Below are 18,537 nucleotides of genomic sequence, written 5' to 3' on the forward strand. Positions count from 1 at the left end.
CGTACTTTTCTCACCATCCCTTCTGACACCGCACCATTGTTTACACGTGTTGATTACACCGAAGCGTTCTCCACTTCGTCTACTGCCCGCCGATTCTCTCATACAGTCGGTCGTCCGCGGAACAACCGATTCTGGCGCTCAGAACCGCGCGGCTAATTGGATTAATTGAATAATGGCGAGAGCATTTTATTAAACGAGAAACCTCTCCCTCCCAGAGGGAAAACATTCCGATAATGACTGTGAAGGGACGAACGTTGCCTTCGGCGGGATGTAGGGTGCGCTTCCGGAAGGGGAGGAACCTTTCTTAATCGCAGGCGTTCTGCCAAGCACCCTTCACCCACCCCTACTGTTCCGGCCGTATCAAATGGTGTCTCCTTCAGGAGGCCCCGAAACTACACCCCATCCACAATGCGGACCCAATTATAATTATTGCCCCGGTTCGGGAGGGGTCTGCTTTTACTTACAGATAAGCAGGGACCAATTTAATTCTCGTTCCAGCTCCCGATTTTATATTCGCATGTTAGTCCCGGAGGGCGATGTTGTGGGAGGGGAGGTTGGTGAGGGAAAGGATGACGGTGGCGGGGGGGGGGGGGGGGGAGGAAGGCCGGGGGGTGAGTCGTGACGCCGGCCCAATGACTTCTTAAGCGCCGCCTTCCAGATTGCTTCCGAACCGCACGTGACTTCCTCATTAGAGATTAAGCGCCCTCTGCTCGTTAGGCTAGAAGGCCATCAAACGGCTCTCATTTGCTCCAGAGGGCGCACAAACCGCCGACACTGACAGGCTTCTCAGCCCCGAAGAGGACGCGTTTTCCGCGGGCGAAACGCATTAATAACGGTGTGCGTCCGATTATGCAAGTTGCTGTTTTCTTTTTTCTCCAGAGACGTGAGATACAGGCGTGTCTCTGGAGCCCGCAGAATAAATTATGACATATTAATAGCAACCGATGCTAGCGGGGTTTGTACAAACTTTTCAAAGACGTGCTTTGAAAATACTGAAGGAAAATCGTGTGCGAGGTGATCCCTTGTAAGTAGGCAATCTATATGTAAATACCAAATTGCACGGAGGTCACTGACTATTGCCACCTGGAATAACTCCGAAAGTGTGATAGTATCCTGAAAGTTCGTGGGACAAATGTTACATGGGACAATGGGGGCCATAATATGATGGTTTCTTGTTGCGTCAGAGATATGAAGGCCAACTTTGTATTTTTAAATGGGATGCTATAATTTGGTACTTATTTTCTGATAGCGGCTATCGAGAGGAATCCTATGATGTATAACAGGAAGGTCTTTCATCTACATCCATACTCCGCAAGCCACCTGATGGTGTGTGGCGGTCAACGAAGGTGTGTGGCGGTCAACGAAGGTCGCAAAGGTGGCATGAACGCCCATTTGCAGAAGGTGTTCGATGTGATGACCATTGGTATCAATGCAGTGCTGCAAGCTTCTTTTCATGGATTGAGTGCTATTCCTTATCATTTCGGCACTTATCGAAGCACACGATCTGACAAATCTCTCCCGCATATCGTGAAAATAGTAAATATTCGTCGAATACGGCGTATCCATCTAACGTGCCATTGACATGTAAACGCCAATCGACAGTTCCGCAATACAACACTAATAGGAACGGTGATACTAGTATCGTCGAATCAAGCGAATGTGAATAATGTACTTCTTCGAAGAACAAGTCGATATTCTTCTAATTTATGGAAAACGCCAACGAAATTCAGTGAGAGCCGCTGAAAGATATCCTCAACGAACTCACCCCACACGCTGTACATTTAAATATGTGTGTGATAAATTGCGAACAACTGGATCTTTAACGCTTCGGAAACATATCCGTCAAAGGAAAGTTACTAACGAGGAAACGGAAAATGGTACCCTTGCCACTGAGGTTCCAGCAAGGGTATCAGGGATGAGCCAGAGTGGTGTTGTTCGTGTACTGCATCGCCATTAATATCATCCATACCAAGTCAGTCTCCACCAAGAATCAACTGGTACGAACTGTATGCGTCGCATTGAATTCTGCCGATGGGCTCAACTTCAGATTCAGAGGGATGACACATTTATTAATTTGATTTTATTTACTGACGAGGCTACATTCACGAACAAGGAAATGTTAATTTGCATAACATGCATTATTGGGCAACTGAAAATACATGTTGGCTGCGTTAAGTTTGCACACCAAGAGCCGTCGTCGGTAGATGTATGGTGAGGGGTTCTGGAGAACAGAATTATAGGCCCCTACTTCATCGAAGGAAATCTTAATGGTAGGAGGCACACCACATTCTTGCAAGAAACATTAGGCCTGTTATTGGAAGAAATACCTTTAGGAACCAGGAGCACAGTATGGTATCTACACAATGGGGGTCCGGTGCACTTTTCGCTGATGGCTAGAAATGAGTTGCAGAGGCAATTCCCAAATCGTAGGATTGGACGCGGAGGAGACGTGTCGTGGGCGCCTCGTTCGCCAGACTTGACGCCTCTGGAATTTTTCTTGTGGGCATTCGTAAAAGACATTGTTTGTAGAGACATTCCAACGACACCTGAAGATATTCGAGAGAGAATTGTCAGAGCATGTGCTTCTATAAGTGCCGATGTGATAAGGAATACCACTCAATCCGTGATAAGAAGATTGCAGCTCTGCATTGATACCAATGGTCATCACTTCAAACACCTTCTGTAAATGGACGTCCATGGCATCTTTGTGACCTTCAAAGACCTTACTGTTACACATCATTGGATTCATCTCGATAGCCGCCATCAGAAAATAAGTACTAAACTATTTTCTATTAAAATTTTCTTTTCTATTAAAATTGTTTTTGTGCTTTTGAATTTTAATGGCCCGTCTGTACATTTTAGCGCAGTAATGATGGGATTTTGATAAAACGTAGGATCAGAGAAACGAAATTGGTGGTCCCTGACTCGAGAACATGACCATCTACTGTCGATTCACGCATGCTGAGCAGACGACAACTGCTCTTGTGAGCCTTGAGGCGGACGTTAATGCTGCTTTTTGTAGTTCCTATGTACACTTCGCGGGTGTACAAAGGAATTTTTACGCTCCTGCTGTGGCAAGCATCTGGCGCAGGTCCTTAGCATTTTTCACGTGTTTGTAGAACTTTTTCTTAAACACTGTGTCAATGCCGTGTCTTTTGTGTACCCTGCTGATAGGATCAATGAATATTTTTACGAATGTGGGAAAACATTCCCTTTTGTTTGTTTGTTTTGTTTCATTAAAACCTGCAGATCTTTTAGTGCGTAACGCACTATTTATCTCTTTATCAGAGGAGCCGTCTCTTCTGAAGGCAGTTTTCCAAATACTGTGCGTTACAGATCGTTTTAGCCCGGTTCAACGAAGTTTTCATCACTTCTGTTTTCTGCTAGGTATGGTGATAGGAATTAATGTGAAGGGTTCTATCCATTTGAGTGGGCTTTCTGTAGACCTTTCGCCCAGAAGTTCCGTCGGATTTTCTAAGGACTTGCACATATGAAAAGGAAATTTGACATACCTTCTCTTTTTCTGTGCTAAGCTTTTTATTACATAAGACCGTAAAATGAAAATAAGAGAAATAAAAGAAAATAAATAAACTGTTTACTTTTTCAAAAGTGATCGCCGTAACTGATAATACATCTATCCCTCCGTAGGAGAAAATATACTTATATGGATATGGTCTCTGTTCTTTCGGACATGTCGGAAAGAACAGACCCCATATCCATATAAGTATACAGTTCGCATAATACCGGCCATGACCTTCCTCTCCTGTGAGGATGCACACATATCACCCGAACTCTTACGGGACTTCGTAAGAATGTGTTCCACGAGTAATGAGTGTGTAGGGGTGGGACACTACGAATGTAGTATGTGGACATACAAGGTGAGAATGTGGGTTTCGTGGGAGGCGTGCGCGAGATAGTCCCTGTAGTCGCACTATCCTCTGTGCCCTCGGTGGCTCAGATGCATAGAGCGCCTGCCATGTAAGCAAGAGATCAAAGGTTCGAGTCCCGGTTGGGGCACACATTTTCACGTATACCCATTGATATATATTAACGCCCGTCAGCAGCTGAAGGTATTAATACAATTCTAATTTCGTGAGAAAATGTGATGATTGTCTCCATGGAACAATGTTTGTCTACTCTAACAACCCCGTTCCCTCAGCTGAATAATCAAGATGATAACTGAATGAAGATAATTAAGTTTCAACATTTCTGTGAGGGTCAAATAAAACAGAAATGTACACTTACCGGCCAAAACGTTATGAAAATTGCCCACGGCGACGATGGATGCCGCCTGTTGGCTTTGCGGGTACGTGATGCGGTAACAAAAGTATGTAAGCGGAGCAGACAAGGAAAGTGGATAACCCTAGCGAAGATATGGGCTATCTACCTGGAAATCCTTTGAGATAAGTGATTCTGACAAAGGGAACATTATTATTACTCAGAGCTTGCGACCGCTCATCTCGAAAACGGCGAAACTGGTCGATTGTTCACGTGCTACTGTCGTGCGGATCTACAGAAAGAGATAGAAGAACAGTGAAACTACCAATAGGCGCTAAATGGTTGGACGTCCACTAACCTCCACAGAACATGGGATTCGGAGGCTTGTCCCCTCGTAAAGTAGGATAGATCGTGATCTGTGACGCCTCTGCGGAAAGAGCACAATGCCTGTACTCGCACAACTGTTTCGAGGTGCACCGTACATTGTACATGGTTGAACATGGAGCTCCGCAGCAGACCACCCCTATGTGATCACATGTTGAGCCAACGACATCGTCAGTTCCGATTGCAGTGGCCACAGAAACATTGGGATTCCACTTTCGATCAATGGAGACGTGTCGGCTCTTCGAGTGAATCACATTTTTGCTACACTAGGTCGATGGTCGTCCTCACAAAAGCCATCATCAAGGTAAACGGCTGCTCGAAACGTCCAGCATGCCAAGGACGCAGGCTGTTGGGAGAAGTATTATACTATGGGAGACATTCTCCTGCGCTTGGATGTAATCTGTGATAGTAAACGAAGACACAATGACGGCTGCAAACCAGCTCCATCCCTTCTTGCTTGATGTCTTCACTGACGGCAATGTCATCTCTCTGCAGTACAATCGTCCGTGTCTCCGGGCCAGGATCGTGCTACAGTAGTTTGAGGAGCATTATAGTAAACTCATTTTGATTTCTCGGCGACCATATGCGCCTGAACTAAGACCTATGGAACCCATGTGGGTCGCTGTAGAGTGCCATTACCGGGTACGCAAATCAGCGGTCCGTTATTTATACCATTTGCATGAGCTCTGCATAGACGTCAAAGGCCAAACACCTCCACACAAATATATTAACAAATTGTCGTACAGTGATATACACTAAAGAAACAAAGAAATTTGTACAATTGCCTAATATAGTGCAGGCCCCCGAGAGCACGCTCAAGTGCAGCAACATGACGTGGCATGGACTCAACTAATGTCTGAATTAGTGCTGGAGGGAACTAACTCCATGAATCGTGCAGGGGTGTTCCTAAATCCGTAAGAGTACGATGGAGTCGAGATGTCTACTGAATAGCACGTTGCAAGGCATCACAGATATGCTCGATAACGTTCATACATGGGCAGTTTGGTGGTCAGCGCAAGTGTTTAAACTCAGAACATTATTCCTGGAGCAACTCTGTAGAAATTATGGACGTGTAGGGTGTCGCATTGTCATGCTGGAATGCCCCAAGTCCGTCGGAATGCACAATGGACATAAATGGATACAGTCGATCAGACAGGATGCTTACGTACTTGTCACTTGTCAGACTCGTATCTAGACGTATCAGGGGTGCCATATCACTCCAACCGTACACGCCCCATACCATTACAGAACCTCCACCACCTTGAACTGTCCCCTGGTGACATGCAGAGTCCATGGATTCATGAGGTTGTCTCCACATCCGTATACGTCTGCCCGCTCGATACAGCTTGAAACTAGACTCTTCCGACCAGGCAACATGTGTCCAGTCATCAATAGTCCAATGTCGGCGTTGACGGGCCCAGGCGAGGCCTAAGGCTTTGTGTCGTGCAGTCGTCAAGGGTGCATGGTGATGCTTCGTTGAATGACGCGTCTCGTTTCAAATTCAATCGAGTGGATGGACAACTACGGATATGGGGACAGCCTCACGAATCCATGGACACTGCATGTCAGCAGGGGACTGCTGAAGATGGTGGAGGCTCTGTAATGGTGTGGGGAGTGTGCAGTTTCAGTGATATGGGACTCCTGATACGTCTAGATACGACTCTGACAGGTGACACGTACATAAGCATCCTGCCTGATCATCTGTATCCATTCATGTCCATTGTGCATTCCGTTGGTCGTGGACAATTCCAGCAGGAGAATTCGACACCGCAAACGTCCTAATTGCTTCAGAGTGGCTCCAGCAACACTGTTCTGAATTTAAACACTTCCGCTGGCCACCTAACTCCCCAAACATGAACATTATTGAGCTTATCTGGGATGCCTTGCAACGTGCTGTTCAGAAGAGATCTCGACCCCCTCGTACTCTTAAGGATTTATGGACAGCCGTGCAGGATTTATGGTGTCAATCCCGTCGAGCATTACTTCAGACATTGCAACATGCTGTTCAGAAGAGATCTGCGCCCTCTCGTACTCTCACGGATTTGTCGAAAGCCCTGTGGGATTCATTGTGTCACTTCCCTTCCGGCATTACTTCAGAGATTAGCCGAGTCCATGCCATGTACTGTTTCGGCACGTCTGGGTGCTCGCGGGGGCCCTACATGATATTACGCATGTGTACCAGCTTCTTCGGCTCTCCAGTGTAGAAGGCACTGTTGTTGGAACCACTTGCGGGTGGCTCGCCAGGGCAGTCATTGTCCTCTGCCGGACTGGTCTTCGAGCTGTTTGGCGGCAACGCGCGACGCCACAGGGTGACGGCAGCCCTCGTGAATCCCTTTGTGGGCGCAGGGCCACCCAGCCCGTGGCGCAACGCCACGCACAATAGGGGAAAGGCTCCGCCGGTGTCAGTGGCCTGCATTCTTCCCCGTGCCGCGCGCCAGTGTCTTCTTCTGAGGAACAGGTCAACACTCCTCTCTGGCCGGCGCGGTCAGCGATCCATTTTAGAAATAAACGAAAGCACTCCAGCCGGTTTGAAATACACCACTGGCCATTAAAGTTGCTAAACCACGAAGATGACGTGCTACAGACGCGAAATTTATCCCACAGGAAGAAGATGCTGTGATATGCAAATGATTAGCTTTTCAGAGCATTCACACAAGGCTGGCGCCGGTGGCGACACCTACAACGTGCTCACATGAGGAAAGTTTCCAGCCGATTTCTCGTACACAAAAAGCAGTTGACCTGCGTTGCCTGCTGAAACGTTGTTGTGATGCCTCGTGTAAGGAGCAGAAATGCGTACCATATCGTTTCCGACTTTGATAAAGGTCAGATTGAAGCCTATCGCAATTGCGGTGTACCGTATCGCGATCCTGCTGCTCGCGTTGGTAGGGATACAATGACTGTTGGCAGAATATGGAAATTGTGGGTTCAACAAGGTATTACGGAAAGCCGTGCTGGATCGCAACGGCCTCGTATCACTAGCAGTCGAGATGACAGGCATGTTATCCGCATGGCTGCAACGGATCGTGCAGCCACGTCTCGATCCCTGAGTCAACAGATGGGGACGTTTGCAAGACAACAACCATCTGCACGAACAATTCGACGACGTTTGCAGCAGCGTGGAGTATTAGCTCGGTGACCACGTTTGCGCTTACCCTTGACGCTGTATCACAGACAGGAGCGCCTGTGATGTCTACTCAACGACGAAACTGGGTGCACGAATGGCAAAGTCGGATGAATGCAGGTTCTGTTTGCAGCATCATGATGGTCGCATCCGTGTTTGGCGACATCGTGGCGAACGCATATTGGGAGCTTGTATTCGTCATCGCAATACTGGCGCATCACCCGGCGTGATGGTATGGGGTGCCACTGGTTACACGTCCCGGTCACCTCTAGTTCGCATTGACGGCATTTTGAACAGTGGACGTTACATTTAAGATGTGTTACGACCCGTGGCTCCACCCTTCATTCGATCCCTGTGAAACCCTACATTTCAGCAGGATAATGCACGATTGCATGTTGCAGGTCCTGTACGGGCCTTTCTGGATACAGAAAATGTTCGACTGCTGCCCTGGTCAGCACATTCTCCAGATCTCCAACCAACTGAAAACACCTGTCAATGGTGGCCGAGCAACTGGCTCGTCAAAATACGCCAGTCGCTACTCTTGTTGAACTGTGGTATCGTGTTGAAGCTGCTTGGGCAGCTGTACCTGTACACCCCATCTAAGCTCTGTTTGACTCAGTGCCCAGGTGTATCAAGGCCGTTATTACGGCCAGAGGTGGTTGTTCTGGGCACTGATTTCTCATACTCTATGCTCTTTGTGTGAAAATGTACTCACATGTCACTTCTAGTATAATATATTTGTCCAATGAATACCCGTTTATCATCTGCATTTCTTCTTGGTGTTGCAATCTCAATGTCCAGTAGTGTACTTCTTGATTACCGCCCTGAGCTGCTGGTCAAATCTTTATTTAAACATGCAGTTTCGGTCGACTGACTATGATCATGTTCTTAGAAGCAATTTATGGCATATCATCAAGCAAAATGAAATCATGGACATCCGATAACGAAATTGGAATTTGTCAGTGTCGTCGTAATATAATGACTGTTTCTGTAAGAGCGAGCAAAAATGTAACAGGACATAGAGGATACTCCACTGAACAATTTTGACGTAGGGAACCTGGGGTCGGAGAAACCTGCTTAAGGTGATATGGAATAAGCTTGTCTAGCTCGCCCAGTTAGCCGAGCGCTCTGACGCACGGCTTTCCGGAGCGGGTAGGAGCGCCTGGTCCCCGGCGCGAATCCGCCCGGCGGACTTGTTGTCGAGGTCCGGTGAGCCGGCCAGAATGTGGAAGGTTTTTAGGCGGTTTTCCATCTGCCTCGGCGAATGCGGGCTGGTTCCCCTTACTCCGCCTCAGCTACACTATGGCGGCGATTGCAGCGCAAACAAGTTCTCCACGTACGCGTACACCACCATTACTCTACTATGGAAACATAGGGGTTACACTCGTCTGGTGTGGGACGTTCCCTAGGGGAGGGGGGTTCCACCTCTACCATTTTGTCTAGCATTGCTTTTTCCAGCTTATTTACATGTAATATGCGTACAAGTTTACACTTACTGAGCTGTTTATTTGCATGTACGTTCATTATTTCCTGCAAGGGAACGAGGAGGACGAGCTTGAATCCTAGGAAGTCATGATGCAGGTTTTGTTTACTTATTGTTCATAAGGTGGCTCTGTTGTATCGTATTTACATTTTTCAACAATGGCTCTGAGCACTATGGGACTTAACAACTGACGTCATCAGTCCCCTAGAACTTAGAACTACTCAGACCTAACTAACCTAAGGACATCACACACATCCATGCCCGATGCAGGATTCGAACCTGCGACTGTATCAGTCGCGCGGTTCCGGACTGAAGCCCCTGCAACCACTCGGTCACCACGGCCGGCATTTACATTATCCTATGACAAAAAGTGTTATCAAGCAACTACAGACCCATTTATAACGCAGCGCTATTTAGAGATGTTCAGTTCAAAATGTGTGTGAATTCCTAAGGGGCCAAGCTGCCGAGGTCGTCGGTCTCTAGACTTACACACTACAGAAACTAACTTATGCAAAGGACAACACACACACACACCCATGCCAGCGGGAGGACTCGAACCTCCGGTGGGAGGGGTAGCGCAACCCGTGACATGGCGCCCTAAGCCGTGCGGTCACTCCGCGCGGCACGTTCAGTTCATTACGAAGGAGTAGTACCTTCATAATTTCGCACAATCACTGACATGCTCCTTCTGTACGGGGAAGTATGTTGCAGCGCTCTCGCTGCTGAAACGCTGTACTCGTCATACTGCACGCGAAAGGCCTATGAACAACAATTACACCTATATCATCCAAAACGAGTCCATGCAACGCTTGTGACTGAATTAGCACCAAGAGCCAGATTGTGTTAGTGATCGACCAGATTTCGTCGAAGTTGTGCTGTTAACTGACTTTGATCGTGATGATATTTCGAACAGCAGGAATATCCATGTGTGTGGAATGAGGAAAGCATTCACGCTGTAGTAGAGTCACACCACCATGGAAGTTTTGCTGTGAATACCTGGGCCAGCATTGTTGGCGACGGTGTCACTGCACTGGGCCATGTCTCCTACCTGGCCTTCTCAATGATCCACATGAACTTCACGTTCGTCCAAGGAGTTCTACGTGAGTTTTTGGAGAACATACCCTCGGCTCTTCGCGAGAAGATGTGGATACAACATGACGGCGCACCCCCTCACTTCAGTCTGGACGTCCGCAACCCTCTCAGTGCTGTATTTCCTGGTCGCTGGATTGGTAAGGAAGGTCCTATTCCACATGTTGCGAGGTCCCCTAACCTGAATTTAAAAAAAAAAATGACTCTGAGCACTATGGGACTTAACTGCTAAGGTCATCAGTCCCCTAGAACTCAACTACTTAAACCTAGCTAACCTAAGGTCATCACACACATCGATGCCCGAGGCAGGATTCGAACCCGCGACCGTAGCGGTCGCGCAGTTCCAGACTCAAGCGCCTAGAACCGCACTGCCACACCGGCCAGCTCCTGACCTGAATCCCCTTGATTATTTCCTACGGGAATGTCTAAATTCACTTGTGTATGAGACGCCACTGGATACTGAGATCGAATTAGTTGTCAGAATTGTAGCTGACTGTGATGTGATTCGAAACATTCCAGGGATATTTCTGAGGCTGCGTCAGAGTCTTGTTCGCCGATGTCATAGGTTTCTGACCGTCGGTTTCAACACATTTTCTAAGATACAGTACCAATCGTACGTTCATTGTGTCATTGATGGTATTTGTAATTAACTGTAACTAATGTAAACAAAAAAGTATACAGTACTGGAATTTCATTCCTGCTATCTCCTGGAGCCGGTTTCTCCGACCCCAGGTTTCCAACTTCAAATTATTCGGCGGAGCGTCCTCTACGTCAAGTTAAATTTTTGCATGTTCTTTCCGAAACGTACTGTAAATGTCATAGGGTACTGAAAAAGCTGGGAATTGATCATGGTGAAAATATAATCACTGGGCTGCAACATTACGATAAAATGAGGATAGGCGATGCAGAAAGGTCTGCAACTAATATGGCCAAGAAAGCAAGACAAACATCCAAGAAGCTGAAAAAGAAGCTGGAACACCTGCTAGGGGGCCAAAGAAGGGCCATCATATGCAGCATGAAGCAGGATAGTTTTTGTTAACTGAAAGTAACCAATTTCAAAAGATTTTTCTTTAAAGTCAGTTTCCCGCTAACTAAAATTTTCAGTACATATGCCCCATTATATCAGAAACTATCATAGATAAATGAATGAAATTTTCAGTGACTCTGCATAACATAAAAAACCACATCTGGTACTACATTCATTAATATTGCCCCATTAGGAAGATCACAAAAAATATTTTCTGCAGAAAAAACTTAATATTTTCTGTTAAAAAAGTATTTTTTGAAAACTATAAAACGGACAAATTAAATTTTAGTACAATTGACTATTAGCACCACGTAACATACAGTAAAAAATTAAGGTCGTGCAACAAATAGTTTTTTTCAGAAATGGGTCAAATACTTGCCTAAATTAAAATGGGTTACATAGGTAGGGCGTGGTCTCATTAAAGCACGTAAGGGTCAGACCTGTATGCTATCGTACGGTGTTTGCAACTCTCTGTTGCAGTCTCCATTTGGAGTTTCGCGATCCGCAGCAGTAGAGAGCAGAAGCTGTCCCCTCTTACTCCTGACCTCCGTGTGGATAACTTGCTGCATTACATTGTCACATTCCTACAAGTTCGGTATTTACGAGCACTAATTTGGACCAAGCAGCTGTTTTCACCATCATAGGATTCCACTTTGAGCAGCATGCCTCTCTTCTCCTACATTTACACAAAATCAACATTTACGGTTCTCTTGCGTGTAGTGTGATTTTAAGTCAGAAGCCGATGTGAGCTACACCTTGTTTCCATGTCACAAATTTGAGTGTCAGAAGAGTTGAATTTTTTATGAGTTTTATGAATATTGGATACAACCGCCGGCATCAGTTCCTTCTCTTTTGTAGCCAACCTTGAAGCTAAGGGCAGCCACAGCCATAAACAGTCACCTCGCGTATTAGTAAACCACGTCAGCTGTGCTTGGTCCTTTATTATTGGCTCACTACGGATTTCGTGGCATTAAAAGCCACGTCTTCAGTTGAACATGAAACTAAAATATTAAAGATGAAAAGCCCGGAACTTTGTACCCAACATTCTACATCTACATATATACTCCGTTAGCCACCAAGCGGTGTGTGGCGGAGGGCCCAATTCGCACCACGGTCATATCCCCCCCCCCCCCGTCTTACCCACCTGTTCTACTCGCGGATCGCTCGAGGGAAAAACGACTGTCTGAACGCCTCAGTACGAGCTCTAATTTCCCTTATCTTTGAATGATGATCATTACGCGATTTGAAAGTTGGTAGTAATAACATATGCTCTACATCTCGGTGAAGACTGGATTTCGGAATTTAGTGAGCAGCCCCTTCTGTTTAGCGCGTCGTCTATCTGCAAGTGTGTCCCACTTCAAACATTCTATGAGATTTGTAACGCTCTCGCGATGGCTAAATGTACTAGTCACGAATCTTGCCGCTCTTCTTTGGACCTTCTCAATCTCTTGAGTCAGACCCTACTGGTAAGGGTCCCATACAGACCAACAATACTCTAAGACTGGACGAACTAACCTATTGTAAGCTCTTTCCTTTGTTCAAGGACTGCATCGCTTCAGGATTCTACCAATAAACCGCAATCTGGAGTTCGCCTTACCCGTTCGTTGTCTGGCAGAACAAAACACCACTTAAAGGCGGTATGTCATAGAATATAACAGCCAGCTTCCGATATAGTGGATAAGCCGGCTTCTCCGGTCTATAGGCAGTCGCGAACAAGGGACGTGGTCGCGTTCTGTGTCATATGGAGAATGAAAAAAAAATTGCGAGGTGTCTTAGTCGAACCTGTTTTCACATATACTACAACAATTTTAATCCTTTCATCTACCGAGAAAGTCATCTTGCAGACTGCAAAAAGAAAAACGACGAACTTTACTGATGACGTAAACTGAAACGCTGGCAGAAGGAAGCTAACGAACAGCTTATTGCATAAAACTGTCCGTTGTTGTAGCTGTTTATTTGAGAAGTTCTAGGCGCTACAGTCTGGAGCCGCGCGACCGCTACGGTCGCAGGTTCGAATCCTGCCTCGGGCATGGATGTGTGTGATGTTCTTAGGTTATTTAGGTTTAAGTAGTTCCAAGTTCTAGGGGACTGATGACCACAGCAGTTAAGTCCCATAGTGCTCAGAGCCATTTGAACCATTTTTTTTGAGAAGTCAAAATATTGCTTTCACATTCACAGGGAAGGCGGGTTACTTTGACTGCCCCACCCTGTGCATTAAGAGTGTTCGTTTCGGAAACCATTCGGAATATGGGATACGTCGAGATGAAGATTTTTTTCTTCAAATGATTGTCCTTGTCATTTCCTTGAATACTGATTAGTCCTCCTAGGACACACAGTGGGGCATAAATTCCGGAGGGTAGGCAAAGAAAAAGAAAAGTCTTCTCCAATCGAGGGAGAAGAGTGGCTGAATGTGTCGAGGCGCTGTGTTCCAGGAGAAAGCGGGGACAGCAGATTTCGAGAAGGATGCGCATTTGCAACGCTATCTGGCCGGACGCGCCTTCGCTATCAGCGACGCAGTAGGGGCTGGACCGCGGGACCACATCCGCATTTTTGTGGCTTAATGGGGGCGGCGGCAGAACCCGGACGCGGGGCGATAATGAGTAACCCTGACAGGGGGAGAGGGTGGAGAAGGGAGGGGGAGGGGGTGCGTTACCGGGCGTGTGGGAAGGCGGCCTTGAAAGCCACCCTCATGAACCACCCGCAAATGGCCTCGGCTGCGTCCGCCAAAGCTGCTCTGGTCCCGTTGCGTTTAGTGGGCCATCGATCCTCGCACAGCCAACAAGCAGCGTTTTGCGTCCTCAGCTGACTGACGGAATACTGCGTCATCGTCTCCCCATGGCGGGTCTCAAGTTGCTTGCGGGGTGAGTACCGCAGCAAAGCAATTTTTCGAAACCACTGTACCAGCAGGGGAAAAGGTGTCTTTTCGAAAGTAGTCGTGTTATGTCACGAAGACCTTACCAATTTATCGCCGGCCGAAGTGGCAGAGTGATTCTAGGCGCTACAGTCTGGAACCCTCGACCGCTACGGACGCAGGTTCGAATCCTGCCTCGGCATGGATGTGTGTGATGTCCTTAGATCTAGGGGACTGATGACCTCAGATGTTAAGTCCCATAGTGCTCAGAGCCATTTGAACCATTTTGAATCAGTTTATCATCACCAAACTTGGACGTCCGCAGAAATTTATCCGGAGGGATGGCGATAAAACTCTAAAGTTGCCTCCTTTAATTTTTATGAAAAAAGGTGATTTTAGAGTTTCATCGCCCTACCTCTGGATAAATTTCTGCGGACGTCCAAGTTTGGTGATGATAAATTGGCAACATTTTCGTGACATAATATGAGTTGGGCAGTTTGGAGAGGTCTCATGCCACAACAAGTGTTCAGAGTTGGACATTTAAAATTGCTTTTTGAAAATATCTAGAAAAATACAGATCGGATTTTTAAAAAAATTGCAATAAAAGTTGTTCGTCTCGATGGGAGATAGTCAATGACACAGAGCTCGACCCCTGTTGCCTCAACCTCCACGGGGCGGGACATGGGTCAGGTTTGAAATTTTAAATAGGAACCCTCATTTTTTATTGCGAATCCTAATCCTCGAGGAAAAAAAATACGTAACTATTGTACATAATATTTTTTTTCGTGGCTTCATAGATGACGCTGTAATCTGCAAAAGTCAAAATGGATTAAAGCCTTAAAAAAAATACAAGAAATATACATTAGATTGGACTCTCAGGAGGTTAGATAAGCAGTTATTCTAAAATCTTTAATGAGAAACAGATGTTGAAGGCAAAAAAATACATTAGTCCTCGGATATCTTACGAGGTTAAGGAATTTTGCAAAGCAGTGTTTTCAAGATACTGCATAAACACAAATTCCATTTCCACCGTTTTGATTTGCAGCTCCTTGTATTCGCCGTGTTTGCAGTTAAAATTGTTGGATATGAGGTTCGCCAGTTATGCAAAACACCGGTTTTCTCAGTACCCAAACATGTTTCGGCACCACTGCGCCATCATCGGTGGGTTTTCGTTTTTATTTATTCTGCAGGGTCAACATTTTTGTAAAATGATTATACAATTTTGTGCATTTTTAGTTCAAACAACAGATTGACAAAAAGAAACGATCTGTTGTTGAAAATAAAAATGCACACAATTTTATAATGATATAACAAAAATGTTCACATTGCAAAATAAAAAAAAACGAAAACCGACTTATGATGGCACAGTGGTGGCGAAACATGTTTGGGTACTGAGAAAAACGGTGTTTTGCATAGCTGGCGGACCTCACATCCAACAACAAATTCCATACAGCAGCAACTAAATGTGGACGTCTTTGGAAACCGCTTGAACTTCTGCAGTTGGATACAACAACAAGAAACACCCTATGACGATTTTATTTCGCAGATACTTTTCGCTGATGAATCAACTTGTACGAAACATGGTCAGTTGAATCGGCGTAATACGCATTATTTTGTAAGTGGAGGATCCCTGTCGGTTGACCCAGGTCGAACACCATCCGTGAAAGAAATTAAGTCAATAATGTGGTGAATGTTCCGGAGAATCAGGTTATTATGGTATAAAAAACCGGTTCCTCGTTAAAGATTTTAGAATAACTGTCTTTCTGATCTTCTGGGATCATAATCCGGTATGCTTTTCTTGGAATGTTATTACTTTTCAACTGTTTTTAACGAATTTCCATCTTTGTCGATTGCAGCACCATCTAGTCGTAATCATGTAAAGAAGAAAATGTAAAACAACACATCACCTATTTTTCTCCCGAGAACAGAATTTCTTAGTAAGAAAGTGTGGATTTTTGTTTAAGTTTTTAAAGTTGATCCCCTCCCCCCTTCCTGCCCAATCGATGGAGGAGGGGGGGGGGGGGGCGGGTGGGAGAGTCGACTTTCGTGTGCTCGACATGACAAAAAACTTTTATTAAACTCTTTTTTAATACGATTTTTAGTTTTCAAGATATTTTAAAAAATAGTACCAAATACCACACCCCATATAAGAAATACGTAACAAAAAGAAAAAAAAAAGAAACTCCGTTGTCCAGATTCCCGCGGGGGTTGGAGGTGGGAGGCATTCTTATCTCGCCCCTCCCCTTCAGAAAGCCTAGGTCACGAGTCATTACCTAAGGTAGGCTAAATGGAGCCAAAATTTGTTAAAGTCCAAATAACAGAAATACTTTCGCATTAACAGATTTCCATTACACATGCATGCGAACTATGTCTTATTCCTTAGAAATTCTAACATACGGCCCAACAAAAATTCGCGCACTAGGGCGCCGAATCACGATTCCTTGCAAACTAGCAGTACACAATGGCTCGTAACAGTTTCGTCCCATGTACGTTTTCGGTACCAAAACAGTTGTCAAAGAAAGGAAATTTGGTAACGCTGTCCATCAAGAATCTTCGCTCAATAAATATTGAAATGCTACCCAGTTGCGGCGACGTATACAAATTTGCAGTAGAATACTCGTGTTGCCCAGCTAGGTTCTGGGGTCTCGGTGTATTTTTTTATTTTATAATTTTGATCTGTCCTATAAAATGATATACTGTTTAATGTTTATCAGACGATATGTATTAGACAAGTACATTTTATTTAATGTTGAATTTGACGGTTATTGTGAAGACATGTCGGAATTGTTCATGAAGTGTAACGAGCTAAAAACAAATTAGCCGTCGTGGCACAGAAATAATTACAAAACTTATCAACGGGAAACGAACGTACTTATTACACTGGGGAAGAAAGACTCGCTCTAATATTTGAACTACACTATAAATGGAACTATGTCTTTGACAAGACATGCTTAGTCTTTAGAGCAGGTCCTCAAATTGGCCTCCTGAACTCTGAAACATTTCTTGCCTCGCTGGATCATATTTTTCTGAATACTTCCCTTAAAACTGGAATATTATTTCGATAAAGAGGATTTTGGGAAATTGGCGTTACAAGATTCAAGAACGTGTAGAGGGGAGTGAGTACATGATTGTTTGATTAGAAACCCACGTCCGTACACGTAATGTTTCCACTCTGCGACGGTTTCAGTTCATATGTGTAATGCGTTCACGTCTACTGATGGAAAGAGAAAAGTCTCAGAGCTTCCTGTCCAGGAATGCAGTAGGGTGGACAGGGCGACGTGGGGTCGTATGCAAGGTTTAATTGACGAGACTCCTGTAGAGACAGAGGAAGAAATGCTGACGCGAGTTCTGACCGCCGGACTAGGAACCGGAGAGATACGGGTGGTATGGAGAGCGTGTACCAGAACATGCTTCGCAGGTACAATGTATGTAACAATGTTGGTGGTATCCACATCATGCCGCTGTTGTAATGTATCAGCACTGTTCTGAACGTACAGTGTGCTCTTTCTTGTTTTGAAAGAATGTAAACACGCAGCGTTTAAGTGTTAAGTGGTAGAAGGATGTTTCGTTATGCTTCGTTCCGAACTGTTACCCAATAAATGTACTGCATCATGCCGCATTCAGATCATCAAGCAGAAGTGGATGAGTTAAGCATTTGAACTGAAGCCGTCGTAGAACGGAAACGGTACGTTCGCGAACATAGTTTCCTAGTCAAAATACTATGTACACACTCTCCTCCATACAACCTCTAAGTTTGTAACGGGAATTTCGGAACATCCTGTACAGAGTACTTAGCCAACCGCCTCGTTGCACAAAACTTGTCAAAAGTAAAGCTACCTACGATATGTAAACATTTTTTTTTTCCTTATAGTATTTCAATTTCCCATCGGGGAGGACTGGCAGCAGCATATGCTGCTCTTCAGCCGAAAGACATAAAACATAAAATAGAAGACATTTAAAAATAACATAAAGGAGAAAACAAGGTGCACATAGATATAAACAAGGGGGGAGCATCATGGAAGACAATTGACAACAAGGGGAGACTGTAAAACGGAGATAAAAACCGAAAAAAATTAGCGCGCACGAAGAACCACACACTGGAACAATTAAAAGAATACAAGGCGAAGTATAACTGGAGCGCAGAAGTATCAGCGGACGGCGTAGCAGTAAACATGTTATTAAATAAACTCTGAAATATTAATTTACAGCAATGACATGGAGTACAAGAAATAAAACTGGTACTTACATAAATTACACGTAGTTAAAATTGTAAACATACATGATGAGCTAAGGATTCAAGTCGGACAATAGAAACTGTGGAATAAAATCCTCCCTGGAAAGAGCAAAACTTGTTGAAAGACCAG

General features: G+C 45.2%; 1 protein-coding gene across 1 annotated transcript in view; it reads left to right on the forward strand.

Annotated features, from left to right (window-relative positions):
* The first annotated feature begins 14,061 nt into the window (after window positions 1-14,061).
* Window positions 14,062-18,537, forward strand: part of LOC126293664 (uncharacterized) — a 293,175-nt gene continuing 288,699 nt past the window's right edge. Inside the window, exon 1 of the mRNA XM_049986956.1 lies at window positions 14,062-14,183. Within this exon, the coding sequence (XP_049842913.1) occupies window positions 14,158-14,183 (26 nt within the window). The 5' untranslated portion in view covers window positions 14,062-14,157. The remainder of the gene's footprint in view (window positions 14,184-18,537) is intronic.

This window comes from Schistocerca gregaria, chromosome 10 (genome assembly GCF_023897955.1).
Source record: "Schistocerca gregaria isolate iqSchGreg1 chromosome 10, iqSchGreg1.2, whole genome shotgun sequence".
Lineage (NCBI taxonomy): Eukaryota > Metazoa > Arthropoda > Insecta > Orthoptera > Acrididae > Schistocerca > Schistocerca gregaria.